This window comes from Notamacropus eugenii, chromosome 1, assembly GCF_028372415.1.
Source record: "Notamacropus eugenii isolate mMacEug1 chromosome 1, mMacEug1.pri_v2, whole genome shotgun sequence".
NCBI lineage: Eukaryota > Metazoa > Chordata > Mammalia > Diprotodontia > Macropodidae > Notamacropus > Notamacropus eugenii.
This window is the reverse complement of record NC_092872.1, coordinates 47,415,638-47,443,441: the sequence shown is the minus strand read 5'-3', so window position 1 is coordinate 47,443,441 and position 27,804 is coordinate 47,415,638. Positions and strand designations below refer to the sequence as shown.

The following is a 27,804-nucleotide window of genomic DNA, read 5'->3' as shown; positions in this document are numbered from 1 at the left end:
AACATACACACTCAACTGAGTATCTACCTTAAAGGAAAGTAAGGGGGAAGGAGATAAGGGAGGGATGATAAAAGGGAGGGTAGATTGGGGGAGGGGGTAGTCAGAAGCAAACACTTTTGAGATGGCACAGAGCCAAAGCAGAGAATAGAATAAATGGGGGGGTGGGGGTGGGATAGGATGGAGGGAAATATAGTTAAGTTTTTTGCAACATGAATATTATGGAAGTGTTTTGCGTAAGTACACATGTATAACATTGAATTGCTTGCCTTCAGCGAGGGTGGGTGGAGAGGGAAGATGGGAGAGAATTTGGAACTCAAAGCTTTAGAAACAAATATTAAAGTTGTTTTTACATGTAGCTGGGAAATAAGATGTATAGGTAATAGGGTATAGAAATCTGCCTTGCCCTATAAGAAAGTGAGGGGGAAGGGGATAGGAGGGGAGGTTGGGATGATAGAGGGGAAGGTAGATTGGGGGAAGGGAGAATCAGAATGTATGCCCTCTTGGGGTAGGGGAGAGGGGAGGGATGGGGAGGAAATTTGGAACTCAAAATCTTGTGGAAATGAGTGTTGAAGACTAAGATAAATTTTAAAAAAATAAAGAAGGTCAGGATAACCAACCACGTCTTGATTTTCCTCTAGTCTCTACTGATGACTGATCTCCACAGAATTTTGAGGTCAGAGACTTTCTTTCAGCTTATATTTGTATTCCCAGAACTTAACACATTGCCTGGCATATAATAATTGCCTGCCCTTAATAAATACTTAACTTAAAAAAAGAAATTATGATATTCTGGAACCAGAGAGTAAAATAGAAATTGAGAGAATCCACTGATCACCTTCTGAAAGAGATTCTAAAGGGAAAATTCCCAAGAATATTGTAGCCCAATTCCAGAGTTCCCAGGACAAGGAGAAAATATTGCAGGCAGCCAGAAAGAAACAATTCAAGTATTGTGGAAACACAATCAGGATAACATAAGATTTAGCAACTTCTACATTAAGGGATCAGAGGGACTAGAATATGGTATTCTAGAGGTCAAAGGAGCTGGGATTAAAAACAAGAATCACCTTCCCAGCAAAACTGACTATAACGCTTCAGGGGAAAAAATGGTCGTTCAATGATATAGAGAACTTTCAAGCATTCTTGTTGAAAAGACCAGAGCTGAATAGAAAATTTGACTTTCAAACACAAGAATCAAGAGAAACATGAAAAGGTAAACAAGAAAGAGAAATCATAAGGGACTTACTAAAGTTGAACTGTTTACATTCCTACATGGAAAGATAATATTTGTAACTTTTGAGACTTTTCTCAGTATTTGGGTGGTTGGAGGGATGATATACATATAGACAGTACAGGGTGAGTTGAATATGAAGGAATGATATCTAAAAATAAAAGTAAGGATGAGAGAAGAACATACTGGGAGAAGGAGAAAGGGAGAGGTAGAATGGAGGCAAGAAAAATCTTTTACAGTGAAGGGGAAGAGGGAATGAGTGAATCTTTATCCCATCAGATTTGGCTGAAGGAGGGAATAAACGTACACACTCAGTTGGGTATGGAAATCTGTCTTACCCTACAGGAAAGTAGTAGGGAAGGGAATAAGAGAGAGGAGGGCTAATGGGGGAGGGGTAATCAGAAACGAACATTTTTGAGGTGGGACAGGGTCAAAGGAGAGAATAGAATAAATGGGGGGAGGATAGGATGGAGGGGAAATATAGTTAATCTTTCACAATATGACTATTATAGAAGTGCTTTGCATGACTACACATGTATAGCCTACATCAAATTGCTTGCCTTCTCAATGATAGTGGGTGGAGAGGGAGGAAGGGAGAGAATGTGGAACTCAGAGTTTTAAAAACGAATGTTAAAAATTGTTTTTATGTGCAGCTGAGAAATAAGATATACAGGCAATGGGGCATAGAAATATATCTTGCCTTACAGGAAAATAGAAGGGAAAGAGATAAGAGAAGCTGGAGGGGATGGTGATGGGAGAGCAGATTGGAGGAAGGGGTAATCAGAATGCATGCTGTCTTGGGGTGTGGGGAGGGGTGAGATGGGGAGAGATTGGAACTCACAATCATGTGGAAGTGAATGTTGAAAACTAAAAATAAATTAATTTAAAAAAACATGGAAAGATTTACACAAAATAACAGTAAAATGAGCAGAACCAAGAGAACATTGTATATAGTATCAGCATTATTGTTTTAAGAATGACTTTGAACAAATAAGTTATTTTGACTGTTATAAATACCTAAATTAACTCTAAAGGATGTATGAAGGAAGATGCTAACTATATCCAGAGAACTGATAAATAGAAGTATGGATAGATTAATTTTACATATGTGTATTTGTGTCTAGTTATAGCCATCGAAATTGTGAGGGGGGGAGAGAAGAAAAAAAATTCACATCATAATTTTGTTGTATATTTGAAAGGAATAGCAAGTTGTACATAATAGATTTGCAGTTTCATGTGCAAGAAAAAGTAATTCCTGAATGTTTAACAAAATAAATAAAAATACAATAGGAACAATGTTAATTTGTGATTTTCTAAGGCAATAGGTGCCTGCAGGAATACTTCTAGATAGTCTGATTGTTCTGTTTGAGTTTGATAAAACTGCTCTAGAGCACCTTACAATCCACAGGAAATTTCTTCTTCATTGTGGACCCTGCACTTTAACTCTTCCATCATAGTGTCCAGTATCTTTGGGCAAGTGTATCTCTCCCAGGTTTATGTTTTATCTGATGTTTATGATCAGAGGCTGATGGAGCAAAGTTATTCCTGTTATTATATCTTTCTACTGTTATTGTTCTATGACAGTGAGGTATAGAATAAAATTGTCTCCAAAGAGTTGAAAATTAATATTAGAAGGAAATGAAAAGTTACTTAATGATTATGAGTGGATTACCATATGTCATAAATAAAGCACTTGGAAGATTAACAATAAAGGCTCTTATTAGGGAAATACATGATTAAAAAAATCAGCTGGTCAAGTGGCAAGTGTGAGAGTTAACATGTATTTAGGCCAAGGGCTCCACTAGTATCCTGGTAATTCTGGGAGAAAGTGAGAGATGCCCCCAAATTTATGGGCGGACATGGATAAGAGTCATTCAGGGTTGAGAAGCGTGACTGGGGTGAGAGGTAACATCTACATCAGTGAAATCATGGATCCACCTAAATGTTTTTGAATCTGCTGTAAAAAATTTCTGCCTACTTTCCCCAAAAATTCCTCCCCTACTTTGTAGCAAAGAAAAATATAAGCAAAACACAACTAAACAGGTACTGTATCTGATCGTCCTTGTACCATGTGTATCCCCTATCTTTCTACTAAGAGGAAGAAGATAGATTTTTCAAAGATTTTTCCAATTCCAAGATTTTCCCTCACAGATGAAGATTAGTTACTACAGTTTTTGTGAGTTTGACCTCATTTAAGTGTTGTTTTTGTTGATTTGATCTTTCTGTTTTGGTTTGAATGCCACCTTCTCTAAGCCTGCAAGATTATTTGGTTGATAATCTAGCAAGGAATTTGAACAACTTGAGTTCATTGTTTAAATTGTTTGCCAGATACATTCCCCAGTGTTCAGTTATTCATTGATATATTAAAGAGGGAGTTATAACCATTTCTATAAGAGGGGTAGTGTCACTCTGATTCCCTTGAGGGCAGTCACTACAGGCACCTACACTGGTGTACTCAACCAGCCTGGCAGTCACTGTCAAATACTTCACTTGGATCCCCTTATCCTGACCCCCTATGACCTTAGATTCCAGTTTAATCTAGGGGATCAAGTAGATTTTTGCTCAGAATATTCAGATGTAAAAGCTACTGACTATATCTGACTAAGACTCCACCCCATGAAATAGAGAGGTCTCAAAAGTTTGAGTACAACTTTAAGCTTATCAAAACTGTGCCAGAAGCTTAAAATTGCACTGACCCTGTATTTCATGGAGTCGTGTCTCAGATCACTTTGCAATTTGCTCATAACTTCAAACTTAATAATAATGTTCTATCACATTCATGTACCATAATTTATTTAGCCACTTTCGAATTGATGGACACCCCCTCAGTTTCCAGTTCTTTTCTACCACAAATAGAGCTTCTTTAAAGATACATATAGATCCTTTTCCTTTTTCTTTGATCTTTTTGATTCAGAGGATATGCACAGTTATATAGCACTTCAGGCATAGATGGAAATCTGACAGGAAGTTTTTCTGTGTTCCTCTAATTTTTGTTCATGTTATGTTTTATACCTCAGTGATGCCCTTATGGCGCTCATCTTTATATAAGTAGTGTGAAATTCTGGTCTAAGTAAAATTTCTTCCATATTGCTATCCACTTTTCCCAGCATTTTTTTTTAAATAGTGAGTCCCTATGCCAGTAGCTGGAGTCTTTGTGCTTGTTGAATATTAAGCTACTAGGTATATTTGCTTCTTTGTGCTGTGCACTGATCTGTTCCACTGATTGATTTCTCTGTTTTTTTAATCAGTGCCAAATTATTTTTGAACAATTACTTCTTGGTAATGTAGTTTGAGATTTGTCGCTGTTGGATTCCCTTTGTTCCTATTTTATTTTTATCTCTTCCTTCACCATGAAGGTTCTCTGCCTTCTTCCAAGATCAGTCCTGTTTAAAGAAGAGTTCTTTAATACTCCGTTAGCTTTGAGATTACTCTTTCTGTGCTGATGTAGACCATATTGAGGCCTTTTCTTTGATGGAGGGAAGACTGGGAAGGAGGAAGGAGTTCTTATTTCTATTGATTTCACTATGTTGAGGCCCTGAAAGCCAGCTAAGCCTCTTCCTGCAGCTTTTATTTTTTCTAAAAGCAGGGGCTGAGGCTGTTTTTCTTGGCCTTTAAGGCTTTCATTTTTCACTTAGTTTTGTTCTTTGGGGGATTTCTTTGGAACTGAGGCTTTTTCCTCTGTACCTTGGATTTTTTTACTTAGCCTAGAAGTTTTTCACTTTCTCATTCACCACTCACAGGACTCCCCGCACTTCCCCCCCCACCCCGCATTAAGGCTTTTTTCTTTGTGGTTATGCCTTCCCCCCCCCCCCCCAACTCTGCAGCTTTTCACTTTCACTTTTGTCCTTCAGGGGGTTTGGATCTCTCTACAGCTTGTCCAAGTGGAGTGAGTTATGTGGTAATCTGATTGTTGTTTAAAGGTATAGACAGTTGAGTTATAAGGGTTTCTTCTACTCTTACCATGTATTTGATTGTAGAATAGGTAATCAGGATAATGTTTGAGTCCCTTGTGTTGTGTGACTTGAGTTACCTTACTAAGTGGCTGGATACGTAGATCTTATTACATATCATTGATAGTTCTATAATTTGGTGAGATCAAAAAGATCCTTTAATAGATTGCAATTTTTGCTTAAGGAAGCAAGGATTCAATTAGTCAGTCACCAAGTATTCATTAAGAATATAGTTTGTGCATAGTGTTAACAGGATTTTACTGAGCCATTCTCTAACCTGAGAATGATGAAACAGCAGGCCAGAGACAAAGTGCCAGTAATCAGGTAGCCATTTAATTAATTAGTTTCATTATGAGGAATAGATTTGCAAATCAGAAATTCTCCTGATCAGAATTCTTCCTTTCTGAAGTGAAGATAGAGAAATCACAAGTGGGAAGGGAAGGGGGATGGTGGATTGTAAGCAATCGATCTCAACCCTCAAATGAAAGACCAATCGATCTCAACCCACAAATGGAAGACAATACACCAATTCTGGAGTTCTCTGGGAGCAATATGGGGGTCATTACTTGGTGAGTCACAGGACCAGAGTTCTCATTCCCTTCCTTTGACCAAAAAGGTCAGGATGATCCTTGAAGGCCAATGAGGAACGTTCATTTGAAACATGATTTTGAAAACTTTTCTTGATTATAGAAATTTGCGATGAAAGAGAAAAAGGAGGAACATAGTTATCATATACCAGGGAAAAACTTTAACTTTGTTTGATTCTCCACATGAGTCACATCTGACAGCCAGTCATGTAGTTAAAGAGTGTTAAAACAAGGCATAGGATTAACCAGGTGGGAATTTTCCTTTTCCAGAAAGGAAATAACACAATGGGGAAGTAAAGTCAGGAGGATTCTATCTAGGCTATGTCCTAAATCATCCTCACAACCTTTCTCCTTAGACTGCCATACATGCCATCTTCAGTTATTGGCTTTGTGACAATTCAGACAGCTATTCCTGAAATCAAAGCTCAGAACAAATTATAGTCCCAGGAATTTTTACCTTGAATACCAAAATTTTCATTAATCACAACTTAAGGAGATAAGTACAACATAAAAGTGAAAAAAAAAAAACCCTGCTACTTTAATGAACATTAAGAGATTGAGTGGACAGTAGCAAAGAGAAAAAAGGGCTTAGTTCATAGAGGAAGAAACTATAAACCTCAGCCCACATCCACTTTCTTAGGTTGGTGATCTACATCAACTATCTTCTCATCCTGGGTGTCGTGGGAACAGCTGTCACCTTAGATGTTGTCTGCTTTGGACCCTGTTTAATTTTTAGAGTCAGTAGGTTCTGAAATCCAAGTGGGCGATACTGCCCTTTTGAAATGTGACTAGTAGATCCAGCACTCTACTCCCTAGAATATGGCTGTAGTGGGAGTAGTGAGCAGGACTCCCAGATAGACATCTTGGAGCCACCACTGTGGCTCCAAGGAGAGTTTTGGAGATGATGTTTCCAGTAGTCCCAGTCACCTGGTTGGATCAGGTTTTTAGTTTCAGTTGGAATTTCTAAAGAATAGGACCATGAGACAAGTTGGTAAGTATCTTCTAAGCCAATCCAATACTATATTGTAGGAGGTAGCCTTTGGCTGCTATGCTTCTCTCCCCAAGTATGGTGCCATTTTGCATCCTGTTACTATCTCGTAGGGTCTGAGCTTATGAGAATGAAGTGGTCTAGAACTAAGGCTTAACAGGTCTAAAGGAAGGACTAAAATCCAGCAAGGGAGGTTTTAAGTATCCCATTAACTCTTTCAGCCATTCCTGATGACTGGGGGTGATAGCACAATGGAAGTGCTGAGTAATTGGCCAGGATCAAAGTAGCTTAGCTAGTGAAGCTCCTGTGAAATATGTACTTCTATCACTACGTATCTCCTTAGGAACCCTTGTAATGGAATGATTTTTTTTCTAAGAGGAATTTTGGCTGTGGCAGTATGACAGGGGAATATTTCTACTCACTGGGAAAACATACAGACCATAGTCAAAGCTTTTTTCTATCCAAGGGCAGGTGACAGTTGGATAAAGTCTATCTGTCAGGTTTCAAAGGGAGCCCCTGGGAGAGGAAACTGGCCATGAGCAGGCTTCAGAGACTTGAGTGAATTGTGTTTGGGGAAGTTGGGGCATATAAGCAGTGACAGCAGCCCTGTGAAAACTCCCCCACCAATATTTTCAAGCTAGCTCCACTAGCTTGTCAGGTCTTCCTGAATGAAGTACCATTATAGGGAGGGATAAATAGTTAGGGAGTACCATAAGTCCATTTGGACTGGACATAGTTCAGTAGTCTTATCGAATTTTCATCCCTCCTTTTAAAGCTTATCTTGCTTTGTGATAAACATTCTTTTCTGGACAGTGGCTATCTCATCTATTGTTAGGCTAACAGTCCTAGGCAGGCCTTCAGAGCAAGATGGATATACAAAAGGCATGCTTATAGGAACTTGTACCTTAGAAATTTGAGGAATTAAAGCTTTGGTTTTAGCTGCTTGATCAGCCAAGTCATTTCCATGAGCATGAGTGTTGTTTTCTCTGTGTCCTGGAATTTTAATTACTGCTATAGTTTGGGGAAGCAGTAAAGAGTCTAACATATGGGAAACCTATTTCTGATTTATAATGGGCTGTCCTGAGGAGGTGAAGAAGCCCCAATGTTTTCATAGCATCCCAAAATCATGTGCCAAAGCTTCAATCTCACTTTTCATCTTGGGTAAATAGGTGGCAGGATTGAATATGCTTACAGCAACTACATTCCCTCCTTTCTCAGAGGTGAATAAACCAGATGGGAGTGGTGGTTAAATCCCTGACAGGTACCCCAGCACCTTTGACAGAACCAGCCATGGGTCTGGAATGTACAGAGAAGGTTGTCACTAGCCTCCAAACACAGGTTGATTCACTTACCTCATGGTATTGCAAAACCATAGGATGCTGGACACCCTAATGGCTGAGAGGAGGGCCTGTGCCATCACTGGGGAGGAATATTGTTTCTGTGTCAACCAGTCTTGTCAAACTGAAGAAGACCTTAGTGCTCTATACAAGCAAGTGGAAGATTTATGGGATGGGGGTCAAAATATTCTGAAGCATGTTTTTTTTTTTCACCTTCCTTTGAGCTACTCTCCTGGTTGCCTGAAAACCCTGGCAGCATTCTCCATTCTGTCCTTCCTGCTCTGATATTTCTTTTCTTTATTTGCCTTGCCATCTACCTTGGTATTAGACTTACTTACTCTTACATAAAATCAAAGTCATGTTTCAAATGAGTATTCCTTATTGGCCTTCAAGTGTTGTCCTGACCTTTTTGGCTGAAGGGAGGGAATGAGAAGGGAATTTATAATTTTTCTATTAATTGATATGTATAATGAATATACTAATAATTTAGTTTTCTCAAGAGCTGACTCTCTGGCTTGGGAGTCAGAACACATAGTACAGGTTGAACTGATTGATCAAAAAGCCTTGACAATGCTTACCATTACTGGACCTTAAGTGAAGCGAATTAAAGATTGTAGAATCTGTTTGCATCGCAGATCTCTGATTCCGTACTCTAGGGGAGATAGTCATAACCCCCAAAGACTTGACTCTGGAATTGTATTGTAGGACTTACAGGTTTCTCATGGGAAATCACTAAATGATTACAATCCACCTACCCTACTTGTGATTTAAGTATATAACCTGTGCTTTTACTTCAGCTAGGAGAACATTCCTTATTCTGAAACTGATTAATTAAACTACATGATTACACGCACTCCTGTCTCTAGGCCTGCTTTGTGTGACTCAAAGCATTTTCAGGTTAGAGACTGGCTGTAAAAATCCTTTTAGCAGTAGTTTGGGCCTTGAAAATACAAATACCAAACAAATGAAACAGTCTCTACTCTGAGAAAACATTTTCAGTTGTGGGAGACAATAGACACATACACATACATATGTGTATATATCTGTTTATGCAGGATAAATACAAGTAGTTAAATATAAAGTAGTTATGGGGGAATCAGGAAAAACTTCTTGTAGAAGGTGGTCCTTGAACTATATGATGATGGAAGATAAAGATTCTGTGTAGGTGAGATGGGAATTGCATCCCAGGCATGGGAGATGGCCAGTGAAAAAATATGAAAACAGATGGTAGAGTTTCACTGGATTCCACATTGGAAGAAGGGGAATGATGTATAATAAGGCTGGAAAGATAGGTTGGGGCCAGGTTGTGAAGGGCTGTAAAAGCCAAAAGTAGGAGTTTATGTTTTATTCTAGAGACAATAAGGTACTGCTGGAGTTTATTGGGTAGGGGACAGACATGGTCAGATCTATACTTAAGGAAAATCACTTTATCAGCATATATAGATGATGAATTGTATGGAGAAGAGGTTTGAGATAGGTAAACCAATTGGGTGATCTTTGCACCTAGGGGAGAGGTATGAATAGACAGAAGGAGTTGTATATGAGAAATATTGTGGAGATAAACAGCAAGACATGGCCGATGATTGGATGTGTGGGGTCAGAGAGAGTGTAGAACTGAGGATAATACCAAGGTTATGAACCTAAGAAAATGGGAGAATGGAAAAGTCTTTGATAAAGGTAGGCAAGTTTGCAAGAGGGGTGAGTTTGTGGGAAAGATAATGAGTTTCGTTTTGAATATATTGAATTTGAAATGTCTCTAGGACATTGAGCTTGAAGTATTCAGAAGGCAATTGGTGATGTAGAGCTGAAGTTTAGGAGAGATACTGGGGTTGGACTTGTAGATATATGTGATTCATTGGCATAGAGATAATCATTAAATGCATGGGAGCTGATGAGACCTCTGAGAGAGTGTAAAAGGAATGAGGGTCCCAGAATAGACTCTGTGGAACATTCATATATAGGGGGTGTGATATGCATGAAGAGGTAGGAAAAGAGGCTAAGGAGGATCCATTACATAGCTAGGAAGAGAAGCAGTCGGTCAATAAACATTGATTTTCCATGTGCAGGCATGTACTGAGTGCTGGGGATTCAGAGAAGAAGCAAAAGTCAGTCCATTCCCTCAAGAAATTCACGTTTTAATGGGAGGAGATGATAAGCAAGCAAACATATGTAAATTATATTCAGGACAAAATAGGATTAAAAGAGATTAGTAAAATCTTCGTATAGAAGATGGGAACATGAAACTCAGAGAAGAGATAGCACGTAGAACTGGAGTGTGGGCAGTGGTGCCAGATGCAATGGAGAGATGGTCATCACATTTGGTTGGTAACTTTGGAGAGGACGGTTTCAATTGAGTAATGAGGTCAGAACCAAATTGCAAAGGGTTGAGGAACGAATGGAAGGAGAAGTAGTGGAAGCAACAAGTGTCAGCAGCTTTTTTTTTTATTCTAGGAGTTTGGTTGTTTGTTACCTCTTCAGTGATGTATGACAGGCAAAGTCCAGGATGAGTGATATCAGATTCCTGACCTTACCAATTTTTTTTTCTCTATTTCTATAGCTGAGACAGGTTACATACAAGAGGTTTATGAACTCTTAGCTAGTTACTTTACTACAAATGACAGTGACTATTGCTGTGAGTGAAATTTAACAAAAGGGTAAACTGAGGCACCTATCTAAGCAAGATATCATTTATTAAGAGGGGCAAGTGACCTGAAAGTAAAGGATGGGTCAGATGGCCCTGCCTCTGGCCAGAAGACCCTGGAATTGAGGGTGTAATCCATTTTTATAAGCATCGAACCCAAAACGGAACAAAAATCATGTAATTGGCCTGTGTTACAGAGGTGAGAGATTATGACTGGTTACTTTTAAGAAAGTGGGCATAACCTCCACATGGCATGACAACCCCTTCTATCTCCAAGAAAGGCTTTTGTGAATTTTATGGGTTCTAGTTGGGTCCTGAGGTTACTGGTAAGGGCAGACTTACTGTTGACTGGGGAATTAGATAAGCCCATCTTAATTGTTAAAGATGAGACAAGGTCAAGTAGTCCTAGCTTCTCAAGGATACCCCACAAACCTTGCAGGAAATACTGAGATAATTTTTTATGAGAATATTGAGAGTAGAATTTTTCTTTAACTGACAGTGATTGTGGAAAGCTTAACCCTGGGGGTTAAGAGGTGGGGCTGAACTTTAGCATGCATAAGCGTTTCTCAGAGACAGAAAGAAGTCCCAGGCTTGTTTATATGTGTGTGTGTGTGTGTATATATATATATATATATATATATATATATATATATATATATATATATATATATATATATATATATATATATATATATATATATATATATATATATATATATATATATATATATATATATATATACACACACACACACACACACACACACATATATGTGTGTATATATATGTGTATATATGTATACATATATGTGTGTGTGTGTGTGTATATATAATCAATTGTGATGAAGAATCTGTAACCATGCAGGAGGTGTGTATCGTCATCTCTACTGTGATCCTGCTGTTTCCTCTGGATTTTCATTACCACTTTATATCAGAAGACTCTGTGACTCTGCTTCAGCTTTTACCACCTTAAATTATGCAGTCTTCAGTGAGCTGCAGAGATTTGACCACATAGACCAGATTGTTGAGATCTAGAATTCAGTCCTTCTGAAGGAGGGAGGAGCAACTTGGAATTTCTGGACTTTGTTTTCTTACATATTTTTTGATTACTCTTTTAGGAGTTAATGAAAACTTTTTGTGGTTTGTATGTTTTGTTTCTGATATTTTTAGTTTGACTTTTCCCTCCTGGTATTGTCTACAAGGGCCTCATCATATACATGATATTAGGATTGTTCATTAAAAGTACTAAAGACTTTTAATTGATAGAAAGTCTTCTAAATAGAACCTTGTAACCTAAGGGGGGGGGGGGGGCGGGCGGGCGGTGTTTTACTACCTACCAGAATTAACTCCCTACTTCTTAATATGGTTTAGTTCTAAAAGGTAACACAGGGACTTGATTGACCTAGGAGGCTAAGGGGTCAAGCTGCACCTTCATCACAATTGAAGGAATTAATTATTGATCCTGTATTTTAGATTTGATTTTATTCTGTAACCACATCTGTGTGTATCTTGACACAGCTTCTTGGTAGCCTCTAGCCATATTGACATGGCTTCCTGGTCACTCCAGAATGTAGAAGGTCCACTCCTGTAGAACTGTAGCCCTTTAGACTTAGCATCTGAAGACGAAGAGAGTTGAGAGGATGGAATCTCTGCGTAGCAACACTTCCAGTCCTTCCTGCTACTATAACTTTCTGATTGCTTTCCCTGCTTCAAGTCTCTTCCTACCTCCATTCATTCTTCACTCAGCTGTCAAATTGTTCATATCTGACTATGTCACTCCTGCTCTCCAATCAATTCCAGTGGCTCCACATCACCTCCAGGATCAAATACTAAATCTTAGTTTGACATTGCAAACCCCTTATAACCTGTCTTCTTACTGCACTTTTCTTACACCTTGCTTCCATGTTCTCTACAGTCTAGTAACATCAGACTTTTGATTTTTCCTCACAAAAGACACTCCATCTCTTTTGACTTCAAACTTTTCCACTGTTTGTCTCACATGCCTGGAATTGTCTCCCTCATCATCTCTACCTTCTGTCTTTCCTGGCTTACTTTAAATCCCAGTTAAAATTCCACCCTCTACAAGAAACTTTTCACTCTCCCCTTCATAATACTTCCTTCTTTCTGTTGATTATCTTCAGTTTAAAAACTTTTTAATCCTTTGATTTAAATATTTCACTATCTTGAGTTCCATCTTTGTGTGTAGGAAATAATTTTAATTATGCAGATAACAGAAAAATTCTCAGAGACTTCAAATTTTTGACAAGAAATTCTTGAAGTTTAAGCAAACTGAGGGTAATCCTTTATCTTAGAGGAAAATAATTATAGGAATAACTCTAACATAATAGAAAATTTCATACTTGGGTCACGGGAAAAGGATCCAGACCTCCCCACTTCTTTTTTGGTATTCAGAAATTAGGATTTTGAAACAGTTGGTTTCAAAAGAATTGTACAACATAGACATTAAAAATTCTTATTACACTTATCTAGACTCGCCTCTAATCAGTGCAGAATTTTTACCTGCCTTGTGTTTTCTGGAGGAAGTTAAATCAAGAGCAAGTTATAGCACTTGTCCTTTGAAGATCTTCTCCTGACCCACCTTGCTTACTTCCTCTGAATCTGTTTGCCTGGCACTAGAGCAGTGGCACATTGTGCACCCTGCTAAGAAATTTCCTTTTGGCAAATAAATTTTGCATTGAAGCTATGGAGCCAGGTGCATTCTGGAACAGCCTGGACACCACTTATGAACCTTACTGTTTGGCAAAACTGAAAACACTTACTGGGAACCAAATTTATTTCATCAGACATATCTGCTGTGGAGCTGTAAGCTTATATTCTTCCCAGACTAAGGTTTGCATTTTGCTTAGTATTACAGCAAAAGATGATGAGACCTGTCATTGATCCCTACTACTAAATAGAAATCAGAAACAGATATGATTCAGGACTATCTTTATATTCTAGCTGTCTCAGAGCTGGAAGCCTTGTTAAGATTTTGTATACCATAGATTTTTCACTCTTTAATTAAACTATAAGTAGCTAGATCTGAGTGGAGAATCTAGGCTTGGGAAGGTGAAGGAAGATGCATTGAGGCCAATCTGCGTGTGGGAAAACATCTTTTGGACTGATCAGGAAGATATCTGCTCCATTGGTTGGACAAGGCTGTGAGTAGCATTGACCTTGCAAACGCATAATTGGGTCTGATACATGAAACAGCAAATATTTTCTGTGAGTGAGAAGTCAGTTGTGGCATAGATCTTGTCCCAAAGGTGCCCCCGATGTATTTTCAGCCCATAGAATTTTAGCTGTTAGTATGAACAATATGGAAATGCCTCTAGAAAAAAAATGGTGTTGGATTAAATTGATTGTGAAAATGGAGTAAAAAAAAAAAGATTGTCTTCAGTTTATCCTGTATATATGTTGTTTGTACATAGCTGTTTGCATGTTGTTTCCATAATTAGTCTATGAGAGCTCCTTGAGCGTAGGAACTTTCTGTTGCCTTTCTTTGTATCCCATGCCTAGCACTGTTCCTGGAACTTAGTAGGTGCTTAAAACATGCTTTTGACCGACTGAGGACATGCTTTAAGGATGACTGTGCTACCAAGTTGATTCGTAAGAATTTTACCTTTCAGAATTTGAAATAGAAGGAACTTGTAGCAGTGGTCCAGTATTTGAGTATAAGTAAAACGGGTATATCTTGTAATGGTACAAGAACAATAGAACAGCTTTTTAAAAATAGCATAATACAAGTTGTAGCACAGTGCTAGAAGTGAACTCTTTGAAATGACATGCCTACACTTCAGAAGTCCGTAGTTCCTACATGTGTAGCTTTAATTTGTGGTTAATTAGTGAAGTCATCCACATGGGAAATGATCAGGTTTACCTCCTATATCTTCCTGGAGACCTGGGTCTCTTCATTTAGGGACCTCTTCCTAGCTTGCGGTAACCACCACCTTACATTTCTTAGATTCTGGTTGGATCTTATGCAAGTGTATGACTAGGGTAAAAGGTTTTGAGGCAGTCTGTGCCCTGAAGGAAGTGCATTGTCTCTTTTGGTCTTTTCATATACATTTGAGTTTCTCAAACTCCTAGAAACTCTTCCAAGAATGTTTTTACTTCACCTTATATTTTATTGTCTGTGTTTTTGACCCTTAGGACCTTTTCTTTGTTAAAATCTAAACAGGGCATACCTCTTTATGAGAATCTAGGCCTTTCTCTGTGTCCATGTGCCTCTGTCTTTTACCCACGTGCACCTTCTTATATCTATTTTTCCAGCCTATTTTTTTTGTCTTTTAACTCTTTGCTAAAGTGGGGCTCTTCTTCCAGTGTGGAGAGTGTTTCAAGCTTCAGGGGTTTTGTGCAGCAGTTTTCAGAGATACTTCTTGGGACCTCTAAATTTCCAGTTCTTCCAAGGTGCTATGATCTATCCTGGCCTGTGCTCTGGTCTGTGAGTGACCACATACACTTTTTTTTTTTTTTGCCCTGGAACTGTGATGAGGGTTCCTGTTCTACCGCAGCTGCAAGCTCTGGTGTGCTAGTCTTCCTCTTCATTCCCGGACTGCCACCTAGGACTGCAATTCAGGGCAAAGCAGCACAGTCCTACCCCTAGTGCCAGCAAAGGGATCCCTGTAATCTCCTTTTGATCAGTTGTTTGACCCCTTTACCATTTGTGGGCTGAGATCTCTGGAAGCAGTCACCGCCACTGCTGATTCAATGGCTCTCAAGGCCTGTTCCTGGTTTGCTGGGGCCCAGGCTGTGCTGGTGCAGCTTGCACTGGACTCCACTACATTCTCACCCCGGTGCAACAGAACATTCCTACTCTCTAAGTTATCTTGGGCTGGAAATGTTTTTATCCTGTCCTTTTGTGGGTTCTGCCACTTGAGAATTTGTTATAGGGCATTATTAAAAGGCATTTGTAAGGGGGTGATCTCAGGGGAGTCCATGCCTTTTCTCTGCCATCTTTGCTCTGTCCCCTTGATGATCCTTTTGGAGGAAAGTTGCATTATTCTTTGTCCTGTTGAGTGCTTATGATTAATTGTTTACTATCAGGTCTTAACCACTGTAGTGTTTAATTTTTATTTTTAGTATATACTTATTGTAATTTGTTCTAAAGAAGGAAGTACCTTTACTAACCACTAAGTAATGCTAGTAAACCTTTTAGGCAGCTAAGTGGCACAGTGGATAGAATTCACTGGGCCTGGAGTCAGAAAAGCATGAGATATCAGATACTTACTAGCTGTGTGATCCTAGGCAAGTCAAGTGACTGTGATCTACCTCAGTTTCTTCAGTTGTAAAATGGGAGTCATAATACCTACCTAATAGGTAGGATCAAATTAGAAAGTGTAAAACACTCAGTGGACACTTAATAAATGCTTGTTCCTTTTCCTTCCTTTATCTTTCATCAGGTAGCTAGGTGGTGCAGTGGATAGAGCACCAATGCACGAGTCAGGAGGACCTGAGTTCAAATCTCACCTCAGACACTTGACACTCACTAGCTGTGTGACCTTGGGCAAATCACTTAACCCCAGTTGCCTCATCCTGGGTCATCTCCAGTCATCCTGATGAATATCTGGTCACTGGATTCAGATGGCTCTGGAGGAGAAGTGAGGCTGGTGACCTGCACAGCCCTCCCTCACTCAAAACAAAGTCAAATGCAAGTCATGTCATTATTTCTCTGATGGCATGGTCTTTTTCTGGACAAACACACATGTTTCATCAGCTTATGATAGGTTCAAAGGAAACCAGAAGGTTAGGATTAAGTTGAAGAAATATCTAATTTGACAGTATTCTTTCAGGTATGAAATTAGATTGAAATAGATACAATACACATTTATTTTGATAGTCACTATTTTGATCTCTCTCCTTCTCTAAGAGAAGAAGAACTTTTGGATGATATAAAGAGTTTTACAGAGCCTCAGAGTGTTTTGAAATTTGCCATGCCTTGTTTGTGGAATAGGTTGCTACTTTTTTCTCCTCTAAGGGTAAAAGATGTGATTAGGCATTTTTTATTGCACTGCTTAACTTCTTCCATTTCAGTTGCGGCATATTCCAAAGAAAATCTTCGAAAAGACATCTCATTCATGATATTTTCTACAATTGTTTTTAATAATATCTTTGGAAACCAAAGTGCACGCTTGCCACTTGCGGTAAGGAAATTTTTATTAAAGCTCTCTTATTCTGACTGGGCCTGATGATTTTAACATAGTTAATTCTTCTGTGTCAGTGAGCTCTATCAAGTTCTTAAAATTTTGAATAGAAGATTTTAGAAATGCCCTCTTGTTGTCTAATATCCCTGACTAGTGTGAACATGAAAGGTTGGTTTAAAAAGTAGGAGACTAGACCAGATGAGCTCTCACAGTCCCTAGCAGCTGTGTAATTCTGTGAAACAGCATGCTGGTCTCCAAGTCTTTGCTCTTTGTTGCAGGATGGCATGTAAATGTTCAGTTGCTTGACTGGCAGAACGATTAAGATTTCGTGTTAAGATCAACTCCTAATGCTTCAGATCTAGCACCTTTTTGCAGGGAGATAAAAAGAAAGTTTTATAAGTAGCTGACACAGTAAGTCTTGTTTCCTATTTTGGAGTGAGAAACACAGAACCAATGAGTATTCATCCATTTATTCTGTTTGGTAATGATTGATGGGGCCTCTGATGTTCAACGCTTCTAAGAACTTCTTTGAGATACTAGTAGATGAAGAGGAAATAGTGAAAACAAATGAACATAATCCATCAGAGTGGACACTGATAGAATTTGCTGTAGGTTTCAAGGCAAGATTACTCTCATTCTTTGACACTGACAATTTTTATTGTCCACTTGGACATTGACTATGTTCCCTAGGTACTATTTGCTTCTTTTATCAGTTCTAAACTTTGGGCCTAAGTGGTTTCCCCCATGAATTTTGGTATCTTATAGAATTGAATTTTATTTTCTTTTTTCTCTCTGTAGGTTGACTACCAGCTGCGCTTTCCTTTCCGCCAAAAGTTTGCTGTTCTAGATGAGCCACACAAGTTAGGAGAAGAGATGGGTGGATGGAATACACACCTTCTTTTTCCAATTTCTGTACTTTCAGGACCCAGAGAGCCTAAAGCTCATGATGGAGGATTGCCTGGTGAGAAAGACTCTGCTTTTTTTTTTTTTTTTAAGTAGCATAATTGTTTATCTGTAGCTTCCCTGTTAGTGCTTATAGTTTTTGTTTTGTTTTTTTAACCTGGAACCTGTGTGGTATTTATACTTTTTAAATGTTCTTATCTTTTTTGCTAAAATATGCTAATATTTTAGGAATTGAATAAGAGAAGAAATTTTAAAATATAGCATTTAAGTAACCTTGGTTATGTTTTTGAAAAAGAAATACCTTATTACAAATTTTGTTTACCAGCATACACAAACTCAATTTGGCAAACATTTTTAAGTGATTATTGTGAGACATTGTGAACTGTACAATATAATAATGGGGGTAAAAGATGGAGAGCATGTGGATCACATGGGTCACCACAAAAGCTACTAGAAGTTGAAGTTACTCTCTATGCACCTAGAACAACATCTCATGATCTTCCTCTGATGTGTTGATTTTTAGTAGTCAGCTAGAAGCTGTCATTAGTTCAAAGCAAAGGCATTTGATTAAATAGCATGGAAATAAAAGTAAAAATGGAGCATTTGCCTCATAAATATGGGAAATGCTTTTTCCCCTATGTGCTACGTGAGTGAATCATGCATGCTATCAGGGCACAGTTGTTCTAGGTAGCTCACATCTATGATAGCAGAGGGACACCGAAGTGTCTGATGTCTTCTAATGTTCCACTTTTCTCTTTGGGTCTGGTTTCTATTGGCCTCTGCTTTCTTCTGGGCTTGCACCTAGTTGTTGTTGTGCACTGTGTTGTAACTCGGTTCCTACTTGCTCACCCCATCTTCTGGAGTCTCTGCCATGCCTCCCAAATTTCTCTTGTCCCTACAACTATATTTTATGTAGTTTTTATATCCTGTAACTTTGTTGAAGTTAATTATTTTGGCTAGTTTTTTGTTTAGTTCTTTGGGATTCTACACATTTACTATCATATCATCTGCAAAGAGTGATAGTTTTGTTTTCTCACTGCCTATTCTAGTTCCTTCAATTACTTTTTTTCTCTTATTACTAAATAGCTAGCATTTCTTAAATAATATTGGACAATAGTAGTGATAATGGGCATCCTTGCGACACCTCTGATCTTACTGAGAAGACTTTTAGCTTATCTTTTGTTATAATAATTGCTGTTGGTTTTAGGTAAATACCACTTATCATTTTAAGGAAAACTCTATTTATTGCTATACTCTCTTCTGTTTTTTTTTATAATAAGAATAGGTTTTATATTTTTTCCAAAGCTTTTTCTGCATCTATTGAGATAATCTTATGATTTCTATTGGTTTTGTTACTGATGTAGTCAATTATGCTGATAGTTTTCTTAATATTGAAATAGCCCTCCATGGTGTAAATTCCATCTGTTCATAGTGTGTGATCTTTGTGACATATTGTTTTAATCTCCACGTTAGTATTCTGTTTAAATTTTTTGCATCAATACTCATTAGGGAAATTGGTCTGTAGTTTTCTTCCTCTGTTTTTTCTCTTTCTGATTTAGTTATCAGCACTATAGTTGTGTCATAAAAGAAATTTGGTAAGACTCCTTCTCTGCCTGTTTTTCCAACTAGTTTATGTAGTATTGGAGTGAATTGTCCTTTAAATGCTTGGTAGAATTCACTTGTGAATTCATCTGGTCCGAGAGATTTTTTTCGTAGGGATTTCATTCATGGCTTGTTCAGTTTATTTTTTAAGATGGAGTTATTTAAGTATTCTACTTATTCCTCTGTTAATCTAGGAAATTTATATTTTTGTGAATATCCATCCATTTCATATAAACTGCCAGATTAATTAGCATATAATTGGACAAATAGCTCCTAATAATAGCTTTAATTTCTTTTTCCTGAGTGGTGAATTCATCATTTTCACTTTTTGATACTGGTAATTTAGTTTTCTTCTTTTTTTTTTTAAAAAAAATCAAAATTAACCAATGGTTTATCTATTTTATTGTTTTTTCCTTATAAAACCAGCTTCTAGTTTTATTTGTTAGTTCTATGGTTTCCTTACTTTCAATTTCATTAATCTTTCCTTTGATTTTGTATACAAGTATGGGCAAAGCAACAGAGTCTTCCACCTAGTGCTAACAAAGGGAGCCCTGTAATGTTCTGACCAATTTTTTGACCCCCTTACTATTTGTGGACTGAGAGCTCTGGAAGCAGTCACTGCTTCTGCTGATTCAATGGCTCTCAAGACTTGTTCTTGGTTTTCTGGGGCCCAGGCTGTGCTGGTGCGTTTTGCACAGGACTCCACTCCATTCTCATCCTGGTGCAACAGACTTTTCCTACTGTTCTTCTAAGTTGTCCTGGGCTGGAAATTTTTTTACCCTGTCCTTTTCTGGGTTCTGTCACTCTAGAATTTGTTATAGGGCATTACTTAAAGGCATTTGTAAGGGTTTTGGGGTAATCTCAGAGGAGTCCATGCTTTTCTCTGCCATCTTGGCTCCATCTCCCTGTCATTAATTTTCAGTGTGTGTTTCCACAGCTCTTTATTAAATGCTTATCAAAATTGCATTATGACCTGAAAAGGATGCATTTAATATTTCTTCTTTTTTATATCATGTTATGAGATTTTTCTGCCCTAACATATGGACAATTTTTATGTAAGTGTACCACTTAGAGAAAAAGTTTATTCCTTTTTATTCCCATTCAGTTTTCTCCAAAGGTCTATCATATCTAACTTTTATAAAATTCTGTTCATCTCTTTAACTTCTTTCTTGTTGTTGTTGTTCTTATTTGCTTAGCTTTACCTAGTTCTGAGAGGGGAAATTTAAGATCCCCCATTAGTATAGTTTTACTATCTCCTCCTGTTAATCATTTACCTTTTCCTTTAAGAATTTGGATGCTATACCATTTGGAGCATTTATATTTAGTATTGCTATTACTTCATTGTCTGTAGTGCCTTTTAGCAAGATATAATTTCCTTGCTAATCTCTTTTAATTAGATCTGTTTTTCTTTTGCTTTGTCTGAGATCATGATTGCTATCCCTCTTGTTTTTTTAACTTCAGCTGAAGTATAATAGATTCTGCTCCAGCCCCTTAAATTTAATCTGTGTTTTTCCCTCTGCTTCAGGTATGTTTCTTGTAAACCATATGTTTTAGAATTCTGGTTTTTAATATGATCTGCTCTCTGCTTCTGTTTAAGGGCGATTTCATCCCATTCACAGTCACAGTTATGATTACTAATTATGTATTTCCCTCCATCTTAAACCTGTTAGGCAGCTAAGTGGCTAGGTGGCACAGTGGATAGAACTCACTGCCCTTCTTACCCTCTTCCCCTCCCTTCTCTCTCCTCTATTTTTCTTCCACTCATTGTCTTGCCCCCCTATTCCTTTACCTACCCACTCCTCCAAGAATCCCTCCCTTATCCTCTCCCCTCCACCCTATTCCCTTTGTCCTCTTGTTTCTTTCTGAATTGAGAAGACTTTTATGCCCTTCTACATATGTATGTTGTTCCCTCTTGGACTGATTACTGATGAGAGTAGGGCTTCAGCACTACCCATACTCCCCCCAGTAGCTTCTATATCTTCTTCCTTTTATTTGACCTCATTTGTATAATTTCTCCTTTTTATCTCCCCTAAACCATTTTTTTTATTTATCCCATCATACTCAGCTCAGTCCAAACCTTTCTTTCAGACTACTCAAATAAAAATGACAATCATAAAAGAACTTATAATATTTTCATATATAAAAAGTAAACAATTTTACCTTATTGTGTCCCTTTAATTGGTCCTTATATTCACTTTATATTTCTTCATAATGTTGTATGTAGAATTTTCCCTAAAGTTCTGCTATTTTTGTCACAAATACCTGAAAGTCTTTCAGTTCTTTAAATGTTCATTTTTTTTCATTCAGGACGTATTTAACTTTGCTGAGTAAGTCAATTGGTTGCAACCTTGGTTGTGACCCCAGCTCCTTTGCTCTATGAAAGATAGTATTCCAAGACCTTTGGTCCTTCAGTGTAGTAGTTGCTAGGTCTTGTGTAATCCTTATTGTTGCTCCACGATATTTAAAGTGCTTTTTTCTTGTTGCTTCCAGTATTTTTTTCTTAACCTAGGAGGTCTGAAACTTGGCTGTAATATTCCTACAAGTTTTCCTCCTGGAATCTCTTTCAGATGGTGATCAGTGGATTTTTTCTATTTCTGCCTTGCCTTCTTATTTTAGAACTTTAGGGCAATTTTCCTTAATAATTCCTTGTAATGTTGTATCAAGATCCTTTCTTTTGTCGTAATTTTCAGGCAGTCTGACTATTCTTATATTATTTCTCCTTTTCCAGATCAGCTGTCTTTCTGATGAGATATTTCACATTCTCTTCTATTATTTCATTCATTATATTCTTTCATTCTGATTTTATTTTGTTATTTCTTTATGTCTTAGAACATCATTAGCTTCCCTTTGTCCAATTATAGTTTTCAAGAAATTATTTTCTTCCTTAAGTTTTTGATTTTGAAGTGGTTGACTTTCTTTTCATAATTTTATTGGTTTTCTTGGATTGCTCTTATTTTTTCCCTAATTTTTCCTTGATTTCTCTTATTTGATTTTTAAAGTCCCTTTTAAGTTCTTCCAAGAAATCTTTTTTGTGCTTGGGACCATTTCTCATTGAAATAGGAATGTTTTTCATTGAAAAAAGAGTGACTTTTTTAGTTCCATTAGCTTCCTCTGAATATGAACCCAAATCTTCTCTATCCCAGTAGTAGCTACCTATGGTTGTACTTTCTCCTTTGCTTGCTAATTTTTATTTTTTTATTTTATCATCATTATCATTATTATTAGCAGCTGTTAGTGTGATCAAGTTCTAGTCCCAAGGTATGGGAAGTAATGCCCCATGCCTCAGTTTCTTCTTACTATTATTTTCAAAGATCTGTCCAGGGGCTCAACCTTGGGCTGTTCTATCCACTCCTAAGCCATAGCTAGAGCCCCTGGTTACATTGCTCTGCAAGTGATCTTGCTTGCTGTGGTCCCTCCAGTAGCTGCAAGCTATAGCTATCCTCTCTGCCCTGAAACTGAAATCAAGAGCTCTACTCTCTACAAGTGGCCACAGCCAGTAGTGTCCTCACCTCTCTGCTACTGTACTTACCAGGTGTGTGCTAGCTCCTTCTCCTCCACAGCAGCAGTCCCTAGCCTGGGATGCCTGATCAGCCTGACTATGATTAGTGTCCCTAGACAGTGGAAGGTCATTCCATCTCCTCCTACTCAACCATCAGACCCCAACACTGCCTGTGAAATGAAAGTTTCTATGGCTGAGACTACCTCCCAAACCCAGCTGCTTGATTCCAAGAGTTGACCTGGAGGTGTTTGTATTTCACTTAGGCCAAACCTCGATCCATTGAGGTCTTCTAAAGTTGTCTTAGGTGAACAATTGCTTTACCCTGTGTTTATTTCTGTTGTTCTGAGACGATGCTCTGTCTATTTTTGTGGAGGAAATTTGGAGAGCTGATAGTTTTCTCACCTATTCTCTTCCCAGAATTCTCTCCTCATTTTATATTTTCTAAGATATTCCTCCTGCATTTGTTGTTTGGTGTATTTGAGAATTAAATGATTTCTCCAGTTCTGGTTTTCTTTCTGAAAATGTTTCAGTGTTTTGTTTTTATTATGAAAGTGCATAATTTTTCAGGTGTGGTTAAGCTCAGATTTGTAGGGTAGGTCACTGTGGACTTCATCCTGTGCTCCACTGCTCTTTGGAACACATTATTCTATTCCTTCCTATATTTTCTGGTGGATACAAAATAATTTTATGTTATTTGAATTTCCATTCCTTTGATTTTGGAAGTCTTTCTTTTGTAGAACCTTTTGTTTCTAAATTGAATTTGTAAATTCAGTCACTATATGTTTTGGAGTTTACAGCCTTGAGGTTTTTTTTTTTTCTGAAGATGATCTGTGGATTCTTTCAATTTGTATTTCATTTTCTATATTAAGAAGTTCTGAATAGTTTTCTTTTATTATTTCCTTCATTATGGAATTATTTTATCCTGACATGTTCTTCTGAGAGACCTACAATCCTTAGCTTCTCTCTACGTATCCTGTTAGTAGTGTGAGAGGTAAGAGAGGGGTGATGAGTGAGTGCTGAGTCATTGAAGGTCAGCATGTTTTTTAACCTTTTATTGGATTCTGGGTGTTATAGACCATGGAGATAGCTGAAGTTATTGTTAGTGTATTCTATTTTGGAGAGTTTGAGGAATATTTTCTTCAGTGAGCTTTTGGACCTCCTTTTCCATTTGGCCAGTTCTGATTTTTAGGGCATTCTTCTCCTCATTGGCTTTTTGGATCTCTTTTGCCATCTGGTTTAGTCTATTTTTAAAAGTGTTATTTTCTTCAGCATTTTTTGGGGGGGGGGGTCTCCTTTAGCAAGCTGTTGACTTGCTTTTCATGCTTTTCTTGCATCCCTCTCATTTCTCTTCCCAGTTTTTCCTCCACCTCTCTTACTTGATTTTCAAAATCCTTTTTGAGCTCTTCCATGTTCTGAGACCACTGCATATTTTTTTTGGAGGCTTTGGATGTAGAAGCCTTGACTTTGATGTCTTCCTCTGATGGTATGCTTTGTTCTTCCTCATCCCAAAGGATGGAAGAAAATACCCTTTCATCAAGAAAGTAATTTTCTTTAGTCTTATATTTTTCCCTTTTTTTGGCATTTTCCCAGCCAGTTACTTGACTCTTGAGTCCTTTATCAAGTGGAGGGTATACTACCCTAGGCTTCAGAGGTTTTGTGCAGCTATTCTCTGAGAGATCTCTATGGACCTGTAAGTTCTCAGTTCTTCCAAGGTGACACAATCAAAGGAGAGGAGTTTACTCCTCACCTGGCCTGTGCTCTGGTCTGGGAGCAACCACAAGCACTCTTTTCTGCCCTAGAACTACCAGTAGGATTCCCTCTCCATAGCCACTTCCAGTTGCATCTACGCCAGCAGTGCTCCTCACCCCAGGACTGTCACTCAGGGCTGAGATTCAGATCAGCTGCCCAATTCCCTTAGGGTCTTTAGGCTGAGGGCTCCAAAAGTGGATGCTGCTGCCACAGTGTCTGCTACCACCCTGGGACTGGGGCTGAGGCCAGGCTGTGCTCCCCTCTTAACCAGGTGAAACAGCTTTCTTTCTGACCTTTGAAGCTGCCTTTGGTGTTTGTGGCTTGAGAAATCTGGGAACTGCAGCTGCTACCTGTGATTCCACTCCCTGAAGCCTGCTCCAGTCCTGTCTCTGCCTTGTGGCCCATGCTGGGCTGTGGTCTGCTCCAAGCTGAGTGTGATAGACCCTTTCAGTCTGCCTTGGGCTGGAAATCTGTTTCACTCTGTCATTTTGTGGCTTCTGCTGCTCTAGAATTTGTTTAGAGTCGTTTTTTACAGCTATTTTATGGGGCATGGGTGGAGAGCTTCTACAGTCTGTCTTTCTACTCCACCATCTTGACTCTGCCCCCTCTAGTATGATGATTCTTACATCATCTCTCCTTGATTTATTTTTCAGGTCAATTATTTTTACTTTTGCATACCTTACATTTTCTTTTACTTTATGTCTTTTAAAAAAAATTTCTTGTTGTCTTGTGGAGTCATTAATCTTTGTTAGTCCCATTCTAATTTTCAAGGAGTCTTTTGGGTAAAGTTTTGCACCTCTTATGTTGAGTTGTAAATTGTTTTTTTAAGACTTTTCCCATAGTTTTTTTCTTTTGAAATTCTTCTAACATTTTAATTTCTCCTATAAAATGACTTTTAACTCTTAAAAAAAAAACCTCTTCATGTCTTTTATATATTTTAGTTGAACATTTGTTCAAGCTCTGTTTATCTTTGAGATTTTGCTTATAAATGTTGTGTAGCCATTCTCTTCTTCTGGGTTTGTCATCCTTGTTTTCTGGACAATTATTCTGTCACCACAATGGCTATGTATGGTGGGATTCTTTTGTTGTTGTTGGCTCATTCTTCCAGACAGTTTTCCAACTTTGGACTTGATGTGAGGGCTGGTCTCTATGCAGTTTTGGAGGGACAGCCTGTGCTAGTTCTGTTGCTGTTTTCTTGGGGGTGTTGAGTGTTGTATTATTTCAGGATCTCAGACACAGCTTGGGTTGCTTTGGCCTGAAAACTTTCAGTGTTCCCATAGTGGTCTTAACCATGGCAGGGTCTGGTTACTATCTCCTTAGTCTGAGTTCTACAAGTTCCTGACATCAGTTTGTGTCTTAAGCAATAGGTCTGTGGGCTTTTCCTGTTTGAAATTCCAGTATACTGCTTATGCATTTATCCATTATCAGCCAGCTTGAAAGCTTTCCTGGTTCAGAGTGACAGAACTATGAGTTTCTCTTTGTTCTTGGATTCCTTTCCTGCTTATTCCTTTGTAGGCTTCAGAATGGGCTAGAAACTACAGCTGAGATTCAAGTTCCTGGATTCCAAACTATACAACTGTTGCTGCTTGACTTGTCTGAGCTTTGAAAGCTCATGAAATGGGTTTGGGTCTAAGGAAAGTAACTGTGGACTTATCCTTGGTTAGATCATTAGATTCTGCTGGAATTAATTGTCTTCAGGTAGCTAGCAAGCTCTGAAGGTTCAGAGTGACAGAACTACAGGTTCCCCTTTGGCTTGAGCTCTTTGCTCTTCTTCTTTGGGTACAGGCTTCAGATGGGGCAGGGAGTCAGATCTGAGGCTCTGCTCTCCTCTGGAGGTCAGAGTCACACCATTCTTCCTGTGTCTTATTCTGTCTTCTTGACCTGTACACAGCCTTACTGTGGCTGCAGCTTCTTGCCCTGGACTTCCATATTTGCACTGGATCTGTGATCCAGTGAATTTGTAATAGAGCTGACAATTGGCATTTTTTTCTGCTTTTCACATTGCATAAGGTACTTTTGTACCTGTAAACCCTGTGGATTTGTAATAGACCTAGCAGCTGGTATTTGTTTTTGCTTTTTACACGGCATCAGTCACTTTTGTGTTAGATCCTGGACCATTTCCTCCTCCAGTGCCTACCTGAAGGCCCTAGTTTAGTCTCTGGTTAGGAAGTGTCAGCATCTGGATAGACCTTATCTCCACTGTTTATAGACCTCTCTGTGATTTATTTTTCCTTGAATTTCCTGAAAAGGACCCAGTTTGGTGCATTTAGATTTTTGTCAAGTAGTTGTGAGAGAGGGAGTTGGGCTATTTTTCTTTATCCTGTTACATCATCTTGGCCAGTTTCCTAAGGTGCCTGTAATGCACTTTGAATTCCTGAACAGTGAATAAATGAATAAATCAGAAAACATTCTAACTGCATACTATGTGTTCTATGCTAAATGGTAAGGATACAAATATAAAAGTTCAGGCAATTACTGCCCTCAAGAAGATTATGCACTATTGGGAGAAACGACTTACAGGGAAACAGTGACCAGGGTGGGATGCACTGGTGTGGATTGTTGCAGCGATAATGATCAGAGCCATAAGGAGTAGAGTGACACACCTTTTCTAGGAGAAATGACAAAGTTGATTTGATTATTTTTCAAGAATTTTGAAAAGAGAGAGAGTGGGATTATATAGAACATATACACATGGCATGAAGTCTAGTGAAAAGATTCCTGAGAAGTGAAGTGAAGTTGTCTGAATACTCTACTTATATTTGTTGATGTGTGATGGTGTATGTCTTTTGAAGCAAGATGGCACACAGATAATAGAGTATATAAAGAGTTAATCATATGTAACTATGTCAGGAGTAAAATTCAACAAAGGTAGACTGAGGCAGATTTCTTTGAGCAAGATAAAAGTTTATTAGTAGAGCATGAACCTACCAATAGAGTGGGTAGTTTTTCGAGACAGAGACCCCAAGTAGAAGGACAGTTTCCCTTTTATAGTTTTTGGAGAGTACAGAACAAAGAACAGAATGGGGTAGGTGAGGAAATAACACAATTGGATGTAGGGTTGGTGGTGACATCATGGGGTTGAGGACAACATGATTGGTTACATGGCTGAAGCATGGGTAACAACACAATTCGTTGGAATATGGGAATGAGGGACTAACAGTAACCCCTTCCTTCCCT

The 27,804-nt window shown here is 38.3% G+C and overlaps 1 protein-coding gene across 7 annotated transcripts in view; it reads left to right on the top strand.

Annotated features, from left to right (window-relative positions):
- The window catches only part of LOC140497984 (phospholipid-transporting ATPase ABCA3-like), a 296,904-nt gene that overhangs the window by 65,106 nt on the left and 203,994 nt on the right, over nt 1-27,804 (top strand). For 5 of the 7 annotated variants that reach the window (XM_072599356.1, XM_072599345.1, XM_072599331.1 and 2 more), the window contains exons 4-5: nt 16,765-16,874; nt 17,673-17,835. In XM_072599356.1, the coding sequence (XP_072455457.1) occupies nt 17,818-17,835 (18 nt within the window). In that variant the 5' untranslated portion in view covers nt 16,765-16,874; nt 17,673-17,817. The remainder of the gene's footprint in view (nt 1-16,764; nt 16,875-17,672; nt 17,836-27,804) is intronic. The other 2 variants (XM_072599336.1, XM_072599333.1) reach the window with 1 other exon arrangement.